A 21,664-nucleotide genomic window follows, 5' to 3' on the forward strand; every position below is an offset into this window, starting at 1 on the left:
TCTGAAAAAAGGAAAAACTGACATTGTTTCTCGACACAGAGAAGAATTGTTTTGGAATCAAAATCACAAATAAATGGAGTTTAAAATGATACCACAATTGACTCTCTACCTGCATTCTGTTAGATATCTAGTCGAGAAAAAAAGACAACCTACGCCTTAGTTTCTTACCTTTACTTCTTGGGTAGGCAATTAATTGACATTACTGACGCCAATTGCTTATCCCCTTTAAGTTTATATTCACTTTGAAAGACTACTTCAAACATATGAAAACAAGATGTTATGAATTTCAGACGAATTAAAATTTCTGCTTGGGAAAAATAAATACATTTTCTTCTTTCTAAATAATCAAAGTTTCTTTTTACTGACATCCGTTCGGAGTTTCATTAACACGGTGCTAGAGATTTTAGCAGACCGGTTTTTTAGCAGACCAATCTTTAAGCAGACACAGAAAAATTATGAAGTCAGAAAGCTAACTTCAAATGCTGCCTAAGCGATTAGCTACCGCTTGCTCCACTGCGCTTCGATTCATCAGGAGTTTAATTGTGCGCGTAAACCTCTGTTTTACCGCTACTTTAGGCTTATATTTTTGAACTTGATAGTTTTGTTGACAAAACGTGAAATAATTGTTTTAATTGGGGAAGCTTGACCCAAGTCTGAGCGTCTTTTTGAGTCTGTCAATCAATCATGCTTCAGTTTATTATCTTGGTCTGCTAAATGATCGGTCCCCCATTTACATTACTAATGTCTTACATGTTACATTTACATGTCTTATCTGATTTTTGATTGAATAAAATTTATTACTAACCAATCAGATTTCATAACCATTTAACATTTATTGTAAACATTGACTAGTTTTACTGGTCATAACAATATTGAATTAGATACAAAAAAAGTTGATCTCACACTACTCTCGTATTTCCAATGTTCCTACAGATCTATTGAGACAAAGAACTACGAGTAGGACTACATGACTAAGACCAGTACATGACAAAGTAGTTAATTATTCGATTTGGTTAAATTAATTTTGTTTGAAATATATAGAACAAACGAAGTCAAATGACAGTTGCAAAAGATTCTATTTTTCCTTCCCGTTACTTCTTGGGTAGGCAATTAATTGACATTACTGACGCCAATTACTTATCCCCTTTAAATTTATAATCATTTTAAAAGACTACTTCAAACTTATGAAAACAAGATGTTATGAATTTCAGACGAATTAAAGTTTCTGCTTGGGAAAAATAAATTCGTTTTCTTCTTTCTAAATAATCAAAGTTTCTTTTTACTGAAATCCGTTCGGAGTTTCATTTACACGGTGCTAGGGATTTTAGCAGACCGGTTTTTTAGCAGACCAATCTTTAAGCAGACACAGAAAAATTATGAAGTCAGAAAGCTAACTTCAAATGCTGCTTTGGCGATTAGCTACCGCTTGCTCCACTGCGCTTCCATTCATCACGAGTTTAATTGTGCGCGTAAATCTCTGTTTCGCCGCTACTTTAGACTTATATTTTTGAACTTGATAGTTTTAATGACAAATCGTGAAATAACTGTTTTAATTGGGGAAGCTTGACCCAAGTCTGAGCGTCTTTTTGAGTCTCTCAATCAATCATGCTTCAGTTTATTATCTTGGTCTGCTAAAAGACTCATTTTTATCATGGTAAGCTAAAACAAATTGGCCTGCTGAATGATCGGTCCCCTATTTACATTACTAACTCTCATGCCTTATCTGATTTCTGATTGAAAAGTTTTTATTACTAACCAATCGGATTCCATAACCATGAAACATTTATTGTGAACATTGACTAGTTTTACTCGTCAGACCAAAATTGAATTAGATAGAAAAAGTTGGTTTCACACTGCTCTCGTGTTTCCAGTGTTCCTATAGATCTATTGAGACAAAGAACTATGAGTAGGACTAAGATCAGTACATGCCAAAGTAGTTATTATACGATTTGGTTAAATTAATTTTGTTTTAAATATAAAACAAAATTAATTTTACGATTTTGTTCAACCTATGCTAATGAACGCCCTAGAAAAGGAGCTTTAATCTGCTAGAAAAAAAACAATACACAAATTCATTTTTAAAACTATTTGACAGCTTCGAAATCAAATTTCTTTCTATTTCATTTTCTTCATCTCTTGAGTTTTTGGTGAATATTTCAATTCCTGCAGTTTTTTGTGTCTCTCTCTCATTTGGGCATCAAAAGTAGCATACTGTTCTTGCTTCAAGTTCCGCGTCATTATATCCGTTAGTTCTCTTGTTAGTTTCTTTGTCATCTCAAACTCGTTAAAATCTTCCGGGTGAATCACTCTTTTGGGAATCTTCACAGCTTGTCTTACAAAATCAACACCCAATGCTTTGTTAATCAAAAGCCCGATGCAGTTCGAAGAAAACCAATAGAGAATAAGTGCCGAAGGGAAGCACGAATTCATGAAAAAAGTCACAATCGGAAGGCAAACAACAGAGCCGATAGCAAACTTTTTAGACTTCATAAGATCATTTGTAGGGCCATCAACGCCCAATCTCAAAACTAATAACACGGTTGCGAAATTGATTGCTGGTAGAAGGAATAAAGGATCCGACATACAAAGATCGGGAATCCAAATAAAATCAGCTGCTGCTAAACTTATGAATTTTCGCTCACTCAAATCACGTATGCCCATAAACATGGAGAGAATTACAGGTAGTTGTAACCACATAGGCCAAAGCATTTTAACCATTGACAAGCCGTTTCGCTCGTCCCATTGCATCATCCGCTGGCTAATCCTAAATTGATCTGCTGCTGTTACTTTTTCGCCCGATAAGGCTCTAGTTTTCAGATCCTCCATGAGCGCCTTCTGAACTTGAAAACGTTGAGGACTCAAGTTGCTTCTTTTTATCGCTAATTTCTTTAAATATATTGTAGCAGGCAGTAAGACTGTACGCATGCTTACAGCCGCAACTGCCAGTGCCACAGGCCATGATACTCCCAAAGATTCAGTGGCGTAGATCAATCCGTCTTGAACTAAACCCGCTGTTTTCAGAACCGGAAACGCCTGGGTACCAAACGCATCTGCTGTGTGGGTTATTACATCAGTATTACTTAATAACTCAACTGTATTAGAAACTGCTTCACCAGGTACTAATGCTGCACTCTTATTTAATGTTGATTGAAATCGTGAGCTAGTCTTTGACCATTTGAAATTCTCATACCTCAGATTAGTCGAACCAAGTAAATACTTTGCAGATTCGAAACAATTTGATCGCTTGCAGAGTACGCAAACTCGCGTAGCCATAAATTTTGTTTTTAGCATAGCCTCACTAAAAAACAAATACGTTTCATAAGGTGGATAAAAGCTACCTTTAATTTGTAGAAGGGCTCATAAAAACATTTTGAGCTAGTATAAGCTTCATTCATTGCTTCGTAAGATTTAACGCAAAAACTTAAGAATAAATTCAACTTTTGAATTTTAAAGAAAAATAGACGCCCTTAAAGCTTTTTGAATTTCAAAAAACAATTTATGACCGGTGCTTTTTTGATTATAATTAACCCAATTTGAGAAAACTGGGTCAATAGATGAACTTAAAATTTCGCTGGCAAATCTGAACATTAAAATCCATTTTCGAAACTAGCAGTCAATCAAGTTTTTCGTGACCTTTACAAATTTGCAAATGGATAGTGGAGTTTGACCTCCTTTTAACAATGGAAATGAATGAACTAAAAAGAAATCAATAGTCAAACCGTGAAAAAAAAACTAAGCGTGATCAAATTTTACTCTTTCCTGAAATAAAAAATCATTACGACCTTATTAGAAGACTCACTACGTTCATAACACTACGTAATAATAACCATTAAAATACAAAAAAAAATCATTCGCCTAGTTCTCCGAGAAAAAGGTTCAAGGTCATTTGACAAATTCAAATTGTATTGTTCCATTCTGTGGAACAATATTTTTTTAATGAGGCAAAGTACTTTTTTGTGAAGCAACTCAATTTTTTACTAAAGGAAAGCTAATTTTTTTGCCGAGGAAAAATTTTTAGAAAAAAACTATTTTTCACCGCTTGATTGCAAACATATTTCCTATTCAAAGACCTACACAGGCGAAGCCGAGATTTGCATCACTTGCGATACATAGCAAGCACAGCATTGCCAGCTAGCGAAGAACACAACAACTAACACGACTGAATAACACGACCACCAGTATTAAAAAAGCTTTTGTATTTTCCTTTTGTCGGGGCCCATTGAGCCGAAAAAAAAACTGTCCAATTACTTTGACCAATTAAGTTTTAAAACTAAAACACGCACCTTAGACATGGTTCATACCAACTTTCAGTGATGTGGAAAGGTTATTCCAGTGCTCAAATTATTGAGCTTTTTCGTCTCAAATATAGACGTTAACTTTTCACCAAATCATCAAAAACAATTAGCTTCAAACGAATTGAGTGAGGAGCACCGACTTCAAATTCTGATTTGATAACGCTTCTTTGCTAGCGTAATTTTGATATTAACATTTTGTCTGAATAATTTATTCAGATCTGGCAATGATCTAAAAAAAGGAACTTTTTCACGTCGACGATTAAATAATTCTGACATTTAGCATGATCGCAGATTAAGCTAAAATTTCTCACATTTAGCTCGCACGCAAATATCTATGAAAACACTGCCCACAGCTAACAATTAGTTGGAAATTGTCACTGAATGGAGAGAAATTGAAAAACAAAATCTCAGCTTGCGAATTTCAAAAAAAAACGTTCTTTATAATTATCAATTATTCTATTATATTTTCATGAAACCAACCTAATTAGAGGGAACTGTGACATTATTAATTTTCTTTAGTACTTTAGGAGCTCTAATATTTAAACTTCACTTAAGAGCTACGAGTCATTCACAATTTACTCGCGCGTTTTTTGGAGAGCGTTATTTGCCTTCCTTTTAGCAAATAAATTTGAAAAGAATTCAGAAAATCAAAAGTCAAAATGCTTAAAACCTATTTTGAGCTTTATTAAATGTAGACTTTTCCTGAAAAAAAGAACACGACATAAAGATCACACATCACCTTGTTCATTTACACTTAAACAAACATTATATACTTTGAAACTTGATGTAAAAAAAATCAATCTTTTGATTCATTTCCAATAAATATTCCATTCGTCGACTTTTTATACAAGGAAAATGGAAAAACTTCTGGTGAAAAATCATCGGCTAGAAAATTCTCAAAATAATTGAATATTTCCAGATTCTTATGGAAATAATTTGTCGAAATAAAATTCTTACAAATACTCGACCATTCATAAATTAATTTAAAAAATCTTCTCATAACTCTCATGAAACTGGTTAGAAATTGAGTTTCGATCAAAAAATCATGGTACAAAATTTGTAAGAAGTGTCAACTGACTTTAAAAAAAGTGCCAAATTTTTCAGATTTCAAGAGTACACAAATCTCTCCCTTCTGTAACACAATAAGAATGCATGAAGGCATATTTGACAAATACAAGACAGGCAAAATAGTAATTTAGAAAAATTTGAATTTGATAACAATTTCTTACAGCCCAATTACCTACTACAATATTACATCAAACTGATTTTGATATATATTGAAATAGTTTGAATCACCAAAATCGCCGGTACTCTAAGCCAGCAAAAAGAAACAAGAAATCAAACGATAGGTCGAAAAATATTTTTATGCGGAAAATTTTTAGGTAAACAAAACAAGTCCTGACCGGATTCAATCCTCGACCTCTAGTGCCAAGCGTAGACGTTACCTCTAAGCCACACGAGCAGAATCAGATAAAAGATTGAATCTTTAATAAATCAAGCCATCGAATGATTCAGGAATTCTTCTTAACAATATGCTACTGTTGCTAAAAATAAGTTCTACGGACCAATTTGATAAGGCCTGCTAATAGTTTATCTTTGTGGAAACTAGACTTTTCAATATTTATTTTAACCATATTTTAAACCATTTGAATCACTACATTCTTGAATCAATTAACAATGAAATCGTTCGAAATTAATCGTTCAATCGAAAGATACTAAATTTCTCGAAACTAACCAAAAAAACTTAGCCAGAAGCCATGCAGTCGGAATAACATCTAGTTCAAATCTTTTTCGTTACTCACAAAAACTTTGGGGGCACAAAAAAAACCAAAAATAGTATCTCCAGACCACATGGTTAATGCTAAAAAATAGGGCTAAATACATTAATAATTCTACGTTTTTGTTTTGTGGAGAGATGCTATATCTATCGGAGATGGATCGACCCTTTCCTTAACATCTCTCTCCTCAAATAAAAAAAATGAGAATAATGATATTTGAATTCAATTCAGGATATATCCGGAGAGCTATAAGTTTATATAGTTTACACAGAGGCGAAGTTGCACTTCGCATACACAAGCAAAAATATGACCGATAACGCTACTGGGGAAAACTGAATGAGTAAAAGTTTGAGTCTACAAAATTTCTGAAGTAAAGCAAGCCAATTACGACGCATTAGCAGTAGCAGTCAATTTGAAAAAGAAAGAAATTTACAAATTGCACATGCCTCAACTTAAAGAGCGGACGCATTTTAGCTAGTATACGAAAAAGTTCAATTAAAAACATAGAAACCTGCCCAGGTTCGAACCCTCTTTTTTTGTTGCGGGTCTCTTACCTACCTCTGCACTACATATCCATGGTACCTTGAAGCTTCAGTGATATTTGTAATTCAAAACAACTCGTATCAGGGCAAAGCCCTGAAAGTTCCGACAGTGTTTTGAGGTCTATGGAGCAGTAATAATATGAAAAAATTTAAGGGTTGAGATTTTTTGTGAAAATGATGCTACGCGCGTACAACTTAAGAGCAATAGACAGTAATATTGTTTGTTAAAATCGAAAAGTCCACTTTTCCAGCACTAGTCAAAGAAGACTGCACGTATGGAAAGTTAGAACAATAATAGTCGGTGTTAGTATCCCTAGAATTGGCTGTACTTAATAGCTGGTTATTGATCAAAAAGAATACTGTCAAAATGAACACATTTTATCGCAACAATATTTGCGGCGACTTAGGTTGGAAAAAAAAGATAGTTCATACTATAACACAAGCTATGCTTGTTTAAAAACAGGGCTCAAGGGCGGACCCTTACTGAAAAACTATCTCTGTTGAAGAAATATTATCTCTAAATACCGCAACCTTCGCAATCCGGTCGATTGAATATATGACGATTGTATTTGGAAAAACCTTACTAAACAAACAAAGCTTCACTAAACAAAAACAATCTCTTATTTCGTCATAGTTTCGCTCTAAGTTCGTAATTTCTGTTGTCTTGTTTGTGCCACAAAAAATTTATTGGGTTTCAGTTGCCGCGAAATTCATAATTGTCACGTTTCCGTCTCGCGAATCGAAATTTCAAAAAGTAGAACTTTCTTTTCTGCTAGCCTTCACAACCGAAGTATTTTTCGAATTAACGTTCTTAATCGTCGTTTCACACAATAAGTTCGTTCAAAACATGAAGTGCCATTCTGGTCGACCGGCAGTGATAGTATGTTACCACGTTCGAAACCGTACGAGCTTCCTCTGAGGTAGTCACAATCGGCAGGAAAAAGTCAAACCTTACTCTTAGCTCTTTTAGCACAGCTAGAGGTCGTCGACACAAAACGCTAGTTTTTTTTAAAAAGCTTAAGTAAAGCAACATAACTTGATTCATGGAGACTGGAATTTGGGCTCAACTCGGAAAAAGAATCAGAAAAACATTTTTCAAAAGATGGTCGTGTTTAAAGCAAGAAAATTGACAATTTTTGTTCTCTAAATTTTCTGTTCATTTTTAGAAACAGGCGATTGAATTGGGTGAAAAAAAGAAGTTGTAACTATAGTTAATAAAACAGTTAACGTAAAATTTTAGCAGAATAACACTTAGGAATCAAATCTTCTCTTAACTTAGTCTCAAAAACGAAACAAAAATGGGCCTTGTTTTCGACAGACAACTTAATTGAAATTTTTGGAATAAGCATAACGACCAGTAAGCCTCAAAAAATACCTTTACGACTTTCTTTGAGGTAGTCATAATTTGCTGAAAAAACGGACCCTAATCTAGTTCTTTTCAGCCACTTTCAGTGACTTCGTCAGAACAGAAAAATTGAACATGAAAAATGATCCAATACTATTTCCTGAATAAAAGGCACACGACATAAGTAAATTCAATCACATCGTTCATTCATAATTGCTAAAAAATAGTTTTGCGTGGTTGGTTGTAAGATAACAATTTTTGATACTCAGTTTGTAATATTTAAGTTATCTCGAAGATGAATATATTTATGTGTGCTGTTTTTCAGAAAATTTTCATTTTTGTTTTTCAATTCCATTTTTTGTTGTTCCGACGAAGTCACTGAAAGTGGCTGGAAAGAATTATAGAGTAGGTTCCGTTTTTTCACCAATTTATGACTACCTCAAAAAAAGGTCATAGGTGATACGTTGGGTATTTTTTGAGGCTTAATGGTTGTTTTTGTGATTCCAAAAAAATCAAGTGATGTTTCGAAAACCTGGCTCGACTTTTTTGTTTTTCGGACAGAGTTAGGACGAAATTTGATTCCTGAGTAATATTCTACTGCAATTTTAACGTTCACTATTTCATCAACATATAGTAACAGCTATAGTAACAGCACTTTCACAACTAGCGATACAATATTAACATATCCATACGAGTTTTCTGATAAAAAAAAGAAACAAAGCCCCAAGGTTGAAAAAATATATATTTTAAAAGATGTCGACATAACCTTAACTAACAAAACTAACAAATGGACGTCTATTTGAGGAGAGTACGTCTATAAACACAATCACCGGTGTTATATAGGCATTCAGAAACATTTAACGGGCGACAATTAAACCAAAAAAACTCTGTCAAAATCTCATTGAGCAGGAAATAAAACTGCTGATATTTTAACAAAGTTTACTACAGCGATATAACAATAGCCAAAATCACTGCGGCCGAATAAAGCTTAGAAGCAAAAACCAAAACAAAAAACGCAACTTTACGATACACATGCTAAAACGCAACTTTACAATGCACACTTCATTTACAAGAAAAACAACAAGAAAACCAAGCCTTAAAATATACTCAAAAACGATAGGCCGACCGATATTTTTTTGTAACGGAAAATTTTCGGTGTGAGAAAAATAGGCACTTGCCGGAATCGAACCAAGAAACCTTGCTGCCATCGGTAGAGCTTTTTTAAGAGAAAAGAGAGTCAATGAAGAACTTAGCCGATAGAGAGTTGGAAAAGTGTAAAACTTGAAACGTTTGAGCAACCTCATGAAGAAAAATTATCAAAGTCTTTTTTGAATTTCAAAAACTGCTTATGAGTGGTAATTTTTCTTAAAATACCATTTCAAGAAAACTGGATCATTAGGTATTTTTAAATTCCTCTGGGAACTCAGAAAATCAAGTTAATTTTCTTTACTACTTTAGGAGCTCTAATATTTAAACTTCACTTTGGAGCTAAGAGTCATTCGCGATTTTTCGCGCATTTTTTGGAGCGCTATTTGCCTTCCTTTTAGCAAATAAATTTGAAAAGAATTCAGAAACAAATCAAAGTCAAAATGATAAAAACCCATTTTGAGCTTTATTAAGTGTAGACTTGTTCCTGAAAAAAAAACGAAGATAACACATCACCTTGTTCATTGACACTGAAACAAACATATACTTTAGAAACTTTACGTAAAACAAATCAATCTTTTGATTCATTTCTAATAAATATTCCATTCGTCGCCTTTTTATACAAGGAAAATGGAAAAACTTCTGGTGAAAAATCATCGGCTAGAAAATTCTTAAAATAATTGAAAATTTCCAGATTCTCATGGAAATAATTTGTCGAAATAAAATTCTTACAAATACTCGACCATTCATAAATTAATAAAAAAATCGTCTCATAACTCTCATGAAACTGATAAGAAAAAATTGAGTTTTGGTCAAAAAATCATGTTATAAAATTTGTAAGAGGTGTCAGGCGTATAAAACTGACTTTAAAAAACTGCCATATTTTTCAGATTTCAAGAGTACACAAATCTCTCCCTTCTGTAACACAATAAGAATGCATAAAGGCATATTTGACAAATACAAGACAGGCAAAATAGTCATTTAGAAAAATTTGAATTTGATTAAAATTTCTTACAGCCCAATTACCTGCATTACTACAATATTACATCAAACTGATTTTGATACATATTGAAATTGCTTGAACCACCAAAATCGCCGGTACTCAGTCTTGACCGGATTCAATCCTCGACCTCTAGTACCCCGGAGAGCTATAAGTTTATATAGTTTACACAGAGGCGAAGTTGCACTTCGCATACACAAGCAAAAATATGACCGATAACGCTACTGGGGAAAACTGAATGAGTAAAAGTTTGAGTCTACAAAATTTCTGAAGTAAAGCAAGCCAATTACGACGCATTAGCAGTAGCAGTCAATTTGAAAAAGAAAGAAATTTACAAATTGCACATGCCTCAATTTAAAGAGCGGACGCATTTTAGCTAGTATACGAAAAAGTTCAATTAAAAACATAGAAACCTGCCCAGGTTCGAACCCTCTTTTTTTGTTGCGGGTCTCTTACCTACCTCTGCACTACATATCCATGGTACCTTGAAGCTTCAGTGATATTTGTAATTCAAAACAACTCGTATCAGGGCAAAGCCCTGAAAGTTCCGACAGTGTTTTGAGGTCTATGGAGCAGTAATAACATGAAAAAATTAAAGAAATTTAAAAAATGAAAAAAACTTAAGGTTTGAGATTTTTTGTGAAAATCACCGCCCCCCCCCCCCCCCACACACGCCATTTTAAGTACACAGTGATAGATTTCACTCCCAGTAACAAACCAATTGTGGCTAATAAGCTTCCTTCAACCAATTTGGAACAAATTCTAAGACGGATTAAAAATCCGCTTACGCATTAATAGCGCGAAGTATATCGCGCATTAATTATCCCAAATGGCAATCTCTAAACCCCCATAAATTTACGAGAAACGATCACAGGTGATATGCCTTTTCAAAGTTAAGCTCAAGACAACAATATCTTTTGAATGATATAAGAAAATCTTGTCAAAAATGGCTATTTAAAAAGTCGAAATTTGCCTGAAGTCTGAAGAAAAAAATCACACCGAGCACAAATATTCCGTTAATTTCGTTACAAAAGTCGGAACAATAAAACCGCTGTGGCATTCAAATCTAATGAAAATTGATATTTTGATATATTAGGCCTGGATGCTACGCGCGTACAACTTAAGAGAAATAGACAGAGTAATAGTGTTTGTTAAAATCGAAAAGTCCACTTTTCCAGCACTAGTCAAAGAAGACTGCTCGTATGGAAAGTCAGAACAATAATAGTCGGTGTTAGTATCCCTAGAATTGGCTGTACTTAATAGCTGGTTATTGATCAAAAAGAATACTTTCAAAATGAACTAATTTTATCGGAACAATATTTGCGTCGACTTAGGTTGGAAAAAAAAGATAGTTCATACTATAACACAAGCTATGCTTGTTTAAAAACAGGGTTCAAGGGCGGACCCTTACTGAAAAACGATCTCTGTTGAAGAAATATTATCTCTAAATAACGCAACCATCGCAATCCGGTTTTCGTCATAGTTTCGCTCTAAGTTCGTAATTTCAGTTGTCTTGTTTGTGCCACAAAAAATTTATTGGATTTCAGTTGCCGCAAAGTTCATAATTGTCACGTTTCCATCTCGCGAATCGAAATTTCAAAAAGTAGAACTTTCTTTTCTTCTAGCCTTCACAACCGAAGTATTTATCGAATTAACGTTCTTAATCGTCGTTTCAAACAATAAGTTCTTTCAAAACATGAAGTGCCATTCTGGTCGACCGGCAGTGATAGTATGATACCACGTTCGAAACCGTACGAGCTTCCTCTGAGGTAGTCAAAATCGGCAGGAAAAAGTCAAACCTTACTCTTAGCTTTTTTAGCACCGCTAGAGGTCGTCGACACAAAACGCTAGTTTTTTTTTAAAGTTTAAGTAAAGCAACATAACTTGATTCATGGAGACTGGAATTTGGGCTCAACTCGGAAAAAGAATCAGAAAAACATTTTTCAAAAGATGGTCGTGGTTAAACCAGCAAAGATGGTCGTGGTTAAAGCAAGAAAATTGACAATTTTTTTTCTAAATTTTCTGTTCATTTTTAGAAACAGGCGATTGAATTGGGTGAAAAAAAGAAAGTGTTGTAACTATAGTTAATAAAACAGTTAATGTAAAATTTTAGCAGAATAACACTTAGGAATCAAATCTTCTTTTAACTTAGTCTCAAAAACGAAACAGAAAATGCCACAAAAAATTTATTGGGTTTCAGTTGCCGCAAAGTTCATAACTGTCACGTTTCCGTCTCGCGAATCAAAATTTCAAAAAGTAGAACTTTCTTTTCTTCTAGCCTTCACAACTGAAGTATTTATCGAATTAACGTTCTTAATCGTCGTTTCAAACAATAAGTTCTTTCAAAATATGAAGTGCCATTCTGGTCGACCGGCAGTGATAGTATGATACCACGTTCGAAACCGTACGAGCTTCCTCTGAGGTAGTCAAAATCGGCAGGAAAAAGTCAAACCTTACTCTTAGCTCTTTTAGCACCGCTAGAGGTCGTCGACACAAAACGCTAGTTTTTTTTTAAAGTTAAGTAAAGCAACATAACTTGATTCATGGAGACTGGAATTTGGGCTCAACTCGGAAAAAGAATCAGAAAAACATTTTTCAAAAGATGGTCGTGGTTAAACCAGCAAAGATGGTCATGGTTAAAGCAAGAAAATTGACAATTTTTTTTCTCTAAATTTTCTGTTCATTTTTAGAAACAGGCGATTGAATTGGGTGAAAAAAAGAAAGTGTTGTAACTATAGTTAATAAAACAGTTAACGTAAAATTTTAGCAGAATAACACTTAGGAATCAAATCTTCTTTTAACTTAGTCTCAAAAACGAAACAAAAATGGGCCTTGTTTTCGACAGACAACTTAATTGAATTTTTTGGAATAAGCATAACGACCAGTAAGCCTCAAAAAATACCTTTACGACTTTCTTTGAGGTAGTCATAATTTGCTGAAAAAACGGACTCTTATCTAGTTCTTTTCAGCCACTTTCAGTGACTTTGTCAGAACAGAAAAATTGAACATCATAAATTGATCCAATACTTTTTCCTGAACAAAAGGCACACGACATAAATAAATTCAACCACATCGTTCATTCATAATTGCTAAAAAATAGTTTTGCGTGGTTGGTTGTAAGATAATAATTTTTGGTACTCAGTTTGTAATATTTAAGTTATCTCGAAGATGAATATATTTATGTGTGCTGTTTTTCAGAAAATTTTTCTATCATTTTTGTTTTTCTATCAAGATGAAACAGTCAAGTCAAATTGCAAAAAAAAACTTTCTGGAAAGTATAATTTTTTTTGGAAAATTGTTTGACTTACATCGAAAACAATACGTCATACCATCAACTTAAAGCGATTTTAAAGTAAATACACACCAAACTAATTTATCTCAAAATAATTCTGTGCAATTCTGTAACAAAAAAAACATACTCAACTAACAGTTGGAAAAGAGTAATCAAGGCTGGCAAACAGAACCAAAACCTGACATAATTTTGAAAAACTTCAACTTTTGAATTCTTAAAACATATAAATTATAAAACATATAAACAAAAATGGGCCTTGTTTTCGACAGACAACTTAATTGAATTTTTTGGAATAAGCATAACGACCAGTAAGCCTCAAAAAATACCTTTACGACTTTCTTTGAGGTAGTCATAATTTGCTGAAAAAACGGACTCTTATCTAGTTCTTTTCAGCCACTTTCAGTGACTTTGTCAGAACAGAAAAATTGAACATCATAAATTGATCCAATACTTTTTCCTGAACAAAAGGCACACGACATAAATAAATTCAACCACATCGTTCATTCATAATTGCTAAAAAATAGTTTTGCGTGGTTGGTTGTAAGATAATAATTTTTGGTACTCAGTTTGTAATATTTAAGTTATCTCGAAGATGAATATATTTATGTGTGCTGTTTTTCAGAAAATTTTTCTATCATTTTTGTTTTTCAATTCAATTTTTTGTTGTTCCGACGAAAATACTAAAAGTGGCTGGAAAGAATTATAGAGTAGGTTCCGTTTTTTCAGCAATTTATGACTATCTCAAAAAAGGTCATAGGTGATACGTTGGGTATTTTTTGAGGCTTGATGGTTGTTATTGTGATTCCAAAAAAATCAAGTGATGTTTCGAAAACCTGGCTCGACTTTTTTGTTTTTCGGACAAAGTTAGGACGAAATTTGATTCCTGAGTAATATTCTACTGCAATTTTAACGTTCACTATTTCATCAACTATAGTAACAGCACTTTCACAACTAGCGATACAACATTTACATATCAATACGAGCTTTCTGATAAAAAAAGAAACAAAGCCCTAAGGTTGAAAAAATATATATTTCAAAAGATGTCGACATAACCTTAACTAACAAAACTTCATACATTTGTCTCAAATGGACGTCTATTTGAGGAGAGTACGTCTATAAACACAATCACCGGTGTTATATAGGCATTCAGAAACATTTAACGGGCGACAATTAAACAAAAAAAATGCTTTGTCAAAATCTCATTGAGCAGGAAATAAAACTGCTGAAATTTTAACAAAGTTTACTACAGCGATATAACAATAGCCAAAATCACTGCGGCCGAATAAAGCTTAGAAGCAAAAAACAAAACAAAAAACGCAACTTTACGATACACATGCTAAAACGCAACTTTACAATGCACACTTCATTTACAAGAAAAACAACAAGAAAACCAAGCCTTAAAATATACTCAAAAACGATAGGCCGACCGATATTTTTTTGTAACGGAAAATTTTCGGTGTGAGAAAAATAGGCACTTGCCGGAATCGAACCAAGAAAACTTGCTGCCATCGGTAGAGCTTTTTTAAGAGAAAAAAGAGTCAATGAAGAACTTAGCCGATAGAGAGTTGGAAAAGTGTAAAACTTGAAACGTTTGAGCAACCTCATGAAGAAAAATTATCAAAGTCTTTTTTTAATTTCAAAAACTGCTTATGAGTGGCAATTTTTCTTAAATTACCATTTCAAGAAAACTGGATCATTAGGTATTTCTAAATTCCTCTGGGAACTCAGAAAATCAAGTCTTCGTGAACATTACATTTTTTCTCTTCGATAGTTGAGTTTGCCTTCCTTTTAACAAAATTGAAACGAAATCAAAAATCGAAACAAAAAAGATCACATTAAAAATACGCCAATGAAGGAAATGAAAAATACACAAAATTTCCGGCATAAAGAACCACACACCTGAATCTTTTCCACAACTCGTTGCCAGATTCCTTCAAAGATGAAACAGTCAAGTCAAATTGCAAAAAAAAACTTTCTGGAAAGTATAATTTTTTTGGAAAATTGTTTGACTTACATCGAAAACAATACGTCATACCATCAACTTAAAGCGATTTTAAAGTAAATACACACCAAACTAATTTATCTCAAAATAATTCTGTGCAATTCTGTAACAAAAAAAACATACTCAACTAACAGTTGGAAAAGAGTAATCAAGGCTGGCAAACAGAACCAAAACCTGACATAATTTTGAAAAACTTCAACTTTTGAATTCTTAAAACATATAAATTAGGCTTAAAACTCTTTCACTTTCAAGAGCAACTTATAACACAGAGGCAAAGTTTCGCTTCGCGAACACCAGCGAGAACACGACAAAAAGCAGTTCTATAAAGTGCAATAGGAAAAAGTTGAATTGCCTCGAATTAGTAAACATTCGGCTACATCTCGGATTCAAACCTACTACCTACTGTGACCTAGAAATTATGAGTCTCACGCACTAAACACTCAGCCACGGACGCTGATTTAATACCAAACACTAGCCACACAAAACAGAACAGATGCTAAGCAATTTCCGATGCCACAGTGAAATTTCCTTAACAGTGAAGTCCTTTTACTTGCGAGTTAGATTAGAAAAAAAAACAAATCTAACTCTAACTCGAAAAAAAACTCGCTAGTGTTATTAGTGCCTTTTTTGATAAAATTAACCCAATTTGAGAATACTGGGTCCATAGGTAAGTTTTTAATTCTGCTCGAAAATCTGAACATTAAAATCTTTTTCCAAAAGAAGAAGTCGATCACGTTTTTTGTGATCGTTACACTTTTGCTGTTTAACTTTCGGGGTTCGCCTTCCTTTAGCCAAAGGAAATGAACTGAACTTAAAAAAATCGGAAGTCAAACCGCGAAAAATCAAAATTGAGTGTGAACAAATTTTAATACTTTTTACTGAAAAAAAATCATCAAGACCTTTATAGAAGTGCTCAATACGTTCATTACTCTTAATCAAAAACCATGCATCCAAAAAATTTATCGCAAAAAAAATTTAACAGAAAAATTCAAAAAACTTTTGTTTCTGTCAGAAAATTGAAGCGGGTATTAAAACCATAAAACCATGAACTATATTTATCCTATCAAAATGATGAAAATATTAAAAACATAGGCAATCGAAGATTGGAAAAGAGCAATGAACGCAAGTAAACATTAAAAAACACCGACTTTCCTAAAAATCTCAACTTTTGAATTTCAAAGAAAAAAATAGATGCCCTTTGAGCTCTTTGAACTTCTAGAACGATTTATGACTGGCGCTTTTTTGATAATTTTGACCCAACTTGAGAAAACTGGATCAACTGGTAAAATCCACTTTCGAAACTAGAAATTGTTCGCGAATTTTTGCGCCATTTGCACGTTCGTATTTGGAGAGTGTTATTTGCGTCCCTTTCAGCAGATGAATTTCAATTGAACTCAAAAAGTGAATCAATATTTTAAGACTATTTCCTAAAAAAAACAAAAAAAATCAGCAAGACTTATATAAGAGTCTTCGCTACGTTCATTACTCTTAAAAAATCTACCACAAAGTTAGAAACAAAATACCCAGTGAAAAAAAAACGATAAAAATTGATACGAAATCAACGAAGCCGACAAAAAAATTTATCTTATGATTTTTTTTCAGCTGTAGACCCAGTATCACTTCAATAGCTGTAGACCAGCTCTAAACGTGCAACTTGGTTTGAAATGGAGATCCTAGAATTAGAGATACTGTGAACTAAGTTAATAACGGGAAAAAAAGTTAAGTACCCGATTGCAATACCCTTGCTTATCACAAGGGTAAAGACTTTTTCCGAAAAAGAACAAAAATCATCATGGCCTCTATAAGTGACAATCATTTCGTTCTTTAACACAAAATAAGGAATTGGAATTTATGCATCAAGCTCTCAAATGATTTAAGTGATTTTGTTGAACAAGCTGTTAAGCTGAAAAAAGTCTATATTCCGATTTGATAGCGCTTGTTAATCGCAAGCGTAGTTCTTATGTCAATTCTCATCCCAAAATTATGCTTGCTTTTCGTATTTCGTTGCACGGGATGATTTGAAAGCCAGTATAAGAGTTCTTTGGGAAAACATCATTTATTGGTAGTGTGTATTACATCCAAGTTTGATAAAATAAATATCACTGAACTTTGTTAATCATTCAATGTTAATCGCTTGATCCTCAAAATGAAAACGCAGTTCAGTTACAACGAAAAAAATTCAGACGCACTATAAGAAGACAATAATCGATGGATTTGACACTGGAGAAATAACTTAATATAGCCAGCCATTAGCTGTAAAATTCAAATCAGCAATCACTTTTCGAACAGATGTTAGCAAATAAGATTTAGAACACATAGGAAAACGAACCACAAGTCAACAGCTATAATGAGGAAAAGAGTTAAAACGAGAAGTAAAACAGAAACATAATGAGTTCAAGGTTTGCAGCCTAACTTATTAAGGAGACTCGTATTGCCCTATTCATAGTAGAATATCAAGTTGTTTATTTTCTTCATCTGGGCCCTCTCAGTATCGGTTTCCTCGGAAGAACCCGCGACCTCTTTGCTGTCCAAATCCACCACCTCTTCCTCCTCTGCCGCCCCTTCCTGAAAAAAGTTCATCTTCATTTAGCAACATTGGACGATAAAACCTGATATCACAAATGCAATATTTTGCCTTGGGATAACAATATAATTTACCCTGATAGGATCTCTTTAATCTCAATTTGGTGTTCCTGCTGACCGACGATAACTTTTTTATCTTAGCTTGATCGTTTGTATAATCGTTAATTTAGTAAATTCGCATAATAGAAACAGAAGCCGTTTGAACCCAGAAAAAAATCATCGAGCCGAGTCCAGCTTATATCTAGTTCCCAATTACAAGACACTTGTTTTCGCAAGTGTAATTAACAAAACCTCAGATCATCAATCCCGTGTGCTCACCTTGTCCATACAGCTGTCGTGGCAACTTAGCAGCGTTCACGCCATTAGAAGCCCCAACATCCTTTCCACCCGCTGGCCCAGTGATAGGCGTGTGTCTCTTCTGAGCCTGTTTTGCCTCTGGTTCAGCTAGTGTGGCTGGCTGGGCTGTTTTGAAGGAGAGAGTAACTTGGGCAGTATGATGAGGGGGAATTCTAAAGAGGTCTTTGATTATGGCGCTAATGTTACTGCACGCCAACAACATTTCTTTTTTAGCTGCCAACTGAAACAAAAATGGATAAAATTTAAGGCCAAAAATGCAACTCCTCTTGTTTTGGACTATCGTTTCTAGACATATCGTTAGATAATTTAGAGTTTCTGCTAACTGCTCATTCAATACTTTGATGTTGAAACTGTAACGCAAAATATTTATGCCTGGCGAATTATCTCACACTAAAAAACGTTTCACAATGAATTGAGACAAGCTAATCGGTCGTATTAATTCCGCACGACTCAATTTTCACACTTGTTTGATCTTCTCCGAAATTTAGGGTTTTTCAATATTTTCTTTACCAAAAACGATAAACGATTCGACAGCGATTACGGGGCAATCGGAAAACTCAGTGCTTTGACCTTATATACAGCAGTCTTGTTTCGCTATATTAAAGTATTACAGATTTTAAGGAGCATTATAGTTCAAAAAAGCAATGAACTGATTAAAAAAAAAGACAAAATTTCTTTCAAAATTGCTTTCAAAGTCTGGTTCGTCGTCACACTCAACACTACAAAAAAATGGTCCAAGTTTTGATGCATTAATGGTCGATTTGGCTTCATTTTTTTGTAACCTCGTCTGAATCTGGATCCAGTTTCAACTTCAGAGCCTCATTGAGCTTCTTAGTTTGTGCTTGCACTCCCAGGGCGAAATATTGCAGCCTCTTTCTGAAGTCAGCCATCCTAGCCTGTGCCTCTGGGTCGGTGAAGAACTCCTTGTGAGAAGCAGATAGCAGATGAAACGAGTAGATTGCGCATTCGACCGCACACAGGTCCACTTTCGAGAAGTCGCTGAAAGCGTCATCGCCACTTCCCAGAGTTTCGGGAGGTGTTGGCATCAGGTCCTAAACAATCCGCCTTAAAGTTGAACAACGCTTAACTTCAATCGGCAGCCAGTCTTCTATAAATCTTTAATATTTCCTTCGAACAAGTACTTGGCAGTTGTAAAAACTGCTTGAGAAAAAAGATCCTTCATAAAATTTAACCTGATATGGTTATATCGTCGTTCCAGTTATTTTCATTAGAGAAAAAAATTTCAGTCTCAAGTGAAAAACTAGTTAAGAATACCAATGAATCGAGAAAAGGAACCGTGATACAATGTTTTGATAGAACAAACTAACCAGCAAGACCTGGAACAGGTACTGAATAGTGACTAGAGATACTTGATCGGTTCCCGAATGGGTACTCAATTCAGCTAGCAACTTTAGCATATGTGATTTTGATGGCAGACCCTTCGGTGTGTCGTCTGATTGGGCGTATTTCTTCATGGCAGCTGGAAGAACTTTTTCGCACATGCAAATAGCGAATTTCTGAGAGCTAACGTTTTTGCTGAAGAAAGGAACTCCTTGCTCGCAGCACATGTAGAAAGACATTATTGCTTTGTTAGCTTCGAAAGCTTTCGCATCCGAGTTAATTCCTGCCTTGGTTTCGATAACCTCGATCAGTTGCTGACGAACAGTTAGCAGCTTCATTGATTTCAAAACAGACAGGATTCCAAGAAGGCCAGCAAAGGTGCATGCATCAGCTTTTGCCATTAGCTAAAAATTAATAATTAATTACTTTACCTTCAAAACTTTTTTAAATATATGTTATTCAAAATCTTACTCCTTTGACAGTTGTAACGATATATTTTTCGGTTTCTGCGCTCAACTCTTTTTCAGTAAGGGTTGCAAGCTTAGTCGAAACGAATTTGCATGTCTTCTCGCGGACTGAAGAATCATCGCTATCAGAGGGGTTCGCAAGTTGTTGAAAAACGCCCATAAGACATTCTAAGCAAAATAAACAGGACTGGTTTATAGAGAAGCAATGGCTCCGAGTTTAACTCGATTACAACTAACCTTTAGGATTAGCTTTCAAAAGCTGGAAGAGTGAACCTTGAACCACTACTAATTCTACATTGTCATCTGTAGTAAGCAGTTGACCCAAGATATCCGCAATTTTTGAGACATTATTTGGATTGTCCTTGCAGAAATTTGGGAGCTCTTTGATTGCATACCGCCTGATCTAAATGCGCAAAAATATTTTAAAAAACAACTCAAGCAGATTTGTAAAACATGCGTAATAAACAAAATATCTTACCGATTGATCGTCATCTTCGCAGAGATCAAGCTGAGCATCAATTGCTTCGCTTTCCAACGCTGGAAACTTCTTGTAGAATCTTACAATGAACTGACAAGCTAGCTGTTTCACCTTCGTGTCACCTTTAACCGCAGCCAAGATTTCTTTGAACGCCGTCTGAAGCTGGAAAATAAAGATAAGTATTTAAACATTCTTGCTCGAAGCATAAAGTATGAGTAGCAATTACCTCGGCTTCAGATCCTTTGTTTTTGCTCAAGACTTCATAATTGGCGTACAGTTTTTCCACTGAGGCGACCATTGTTGATTCTGAAATTTGAATTCTTGGCTATTTGCTTAGATAGTTAAAACAGCATGCCTTTTCCATTATAGCTCTCCAGCAAAATAAAGCCCCACATTCACGTCAAATCACAGAGAAAGGAAACATAAGCATTTTAATTGCGAGATGAGATTTTTCATTGAGGTGAAGCTGAGCTTCGCACCACTTGAGATACAACTTTTTTTAAAAACATTTTTTTAAACAATTAATCAGAAGGTCGAAATTATCATAGTAACAGAGGTTACAGTCAGGAGTCCCTTCATCCTTATATCCAGTCAAAATCCTCTTCTAGATATGGAAGAGTAAAGCATAATGTGGATAGAAGTAAAGATACTCAGATGGTTGGAATCAAGCCAACCAGATTGAGAAAACTAACAGTTGCACAAAATAAACCGGAGTTGAAAGTGACTCAAAAAGACTGACCTGATATGAGGTTACGGGTCTATCATATCATTATATAAAGCTGCGCTTTCGTTCCCTTGGCTCCATAAATAAAAAAAACTCTTCGAAATTAGTTTTATCATTAATATTGCCGAGTACACAGGCAGCAATCCAACCTGTATTGCGAGGAAGATTATCTACTGAAGAAAACTACCTGCCCTGGATTCCTCGGTACAGGTGCACAAGTTCTTACAAAGCTTATTCAGAAAAATCTCAGTGCTAGGGCCGGCGGCACTCTGAACTTCAAAAGCTATTGGTTGAAAAATTTATCCATCCTTAGT

The 21,664-nt window shown here is 34.4% G+C and overlaps 2 protein-coding genes across 2 annotated transcripts; both read right to left on the reverse strand.

The window, feature by feature from the left end:
- Nucleotides 1-2,063: 2,063 nt before the first annotated feature.
- LOC134839740 (mitochondrial inner membrane protein OXA1L-like) lies at nt 2,064-3,295 on the reverse strand. Its single transcript, XM_063855363.1, has one exon. It carries the CDS (start codon nt 3,289-3,291, stop codon nt 2,116-2,118), a length of 1,176 nt encoding a protein of 391 aa, XP_063711433.1. The 5' UTR covers nt 3,292-3,295; the 3' UTR covers nt 2,064-2,115.
- A 14,160-nt stretch (nt 3,296-17,455) lies between these two features.
- LOC134840315 (apoptosis inhibitor 5-like) lies at nt 17,456-20,942 on the reverse strand. Its single transcript, XM_063856077.1, has 8 exons — nt 20,853-20,942; nt 20,627-20,788; nt 20,386-20,551; nt 20,153-20,316; nt 19,669-20,085; nt 19,123-19,392; nt 18,302-18,560; nt 17,456-17,965 (listed from the first exon to the last, which is right to left on the reverse strand). Exons 1-8 carry the CDS (start codon nt 20,922-20,924, stop codon nt 17,886-17,888), a joined length of 1,590 nt encoding a protein of 529 aa, XP_063712147.1. The 5' UTR covers nt 20,925-20,942; the 3' UTR covers nt 17,456-17,885.
- Nucleotides 20,943-21,664: the final 722 nt, after the last annotated feature.

Source organism: Symsagittifera roscoffensis, chromosome 2 (assembly GCF_963678635.1).
Source record: "Symsagittifera roscoffensis chromosome 2, txSymRosc1.1, whole genome shotgun sequence".
In the NCBI taxonomy this organism is placed as follows: Eukaryota; Metazoa; Xenacoelomorpha; order Acoela; family Convolutidae; genus Symsagittifera; species Symsagittifera roscoffensis.

Excerpts from the sequence above, each read along its gene's own strand:
- LOC134839740 (XM_063855363.1), bottom strand. The coding sequence starts at position 3,291 with ATGCTAAAAACAAAATTTATGGCTACGCGAGTTTGCGTACTCTGCAAG.
- LOC134840315 (XM_063856077.1), bottom strand. The coding sequence starts at position 20,924 with ATGGTCGCCTCAGTGGAAAAACTGTACGCCAATTATGAAGTCTTGAGC. Across the intron at positions 20,086-20,152 it reads TCGTTACAACTGTCAAAGGA|CTAATGGCAAAAGCTGATGC; the intron begins GTAAGATTTTGA and ends ATTAATTTTTAG. Across the intron at positions 17,966-18,301 it reads ACGACAGCTGTATGGACAAG|GAAGGGGCGGCAGAGGAGGA; the intron begins GTGAGCACACGG and ends AACTTTTTTCAG.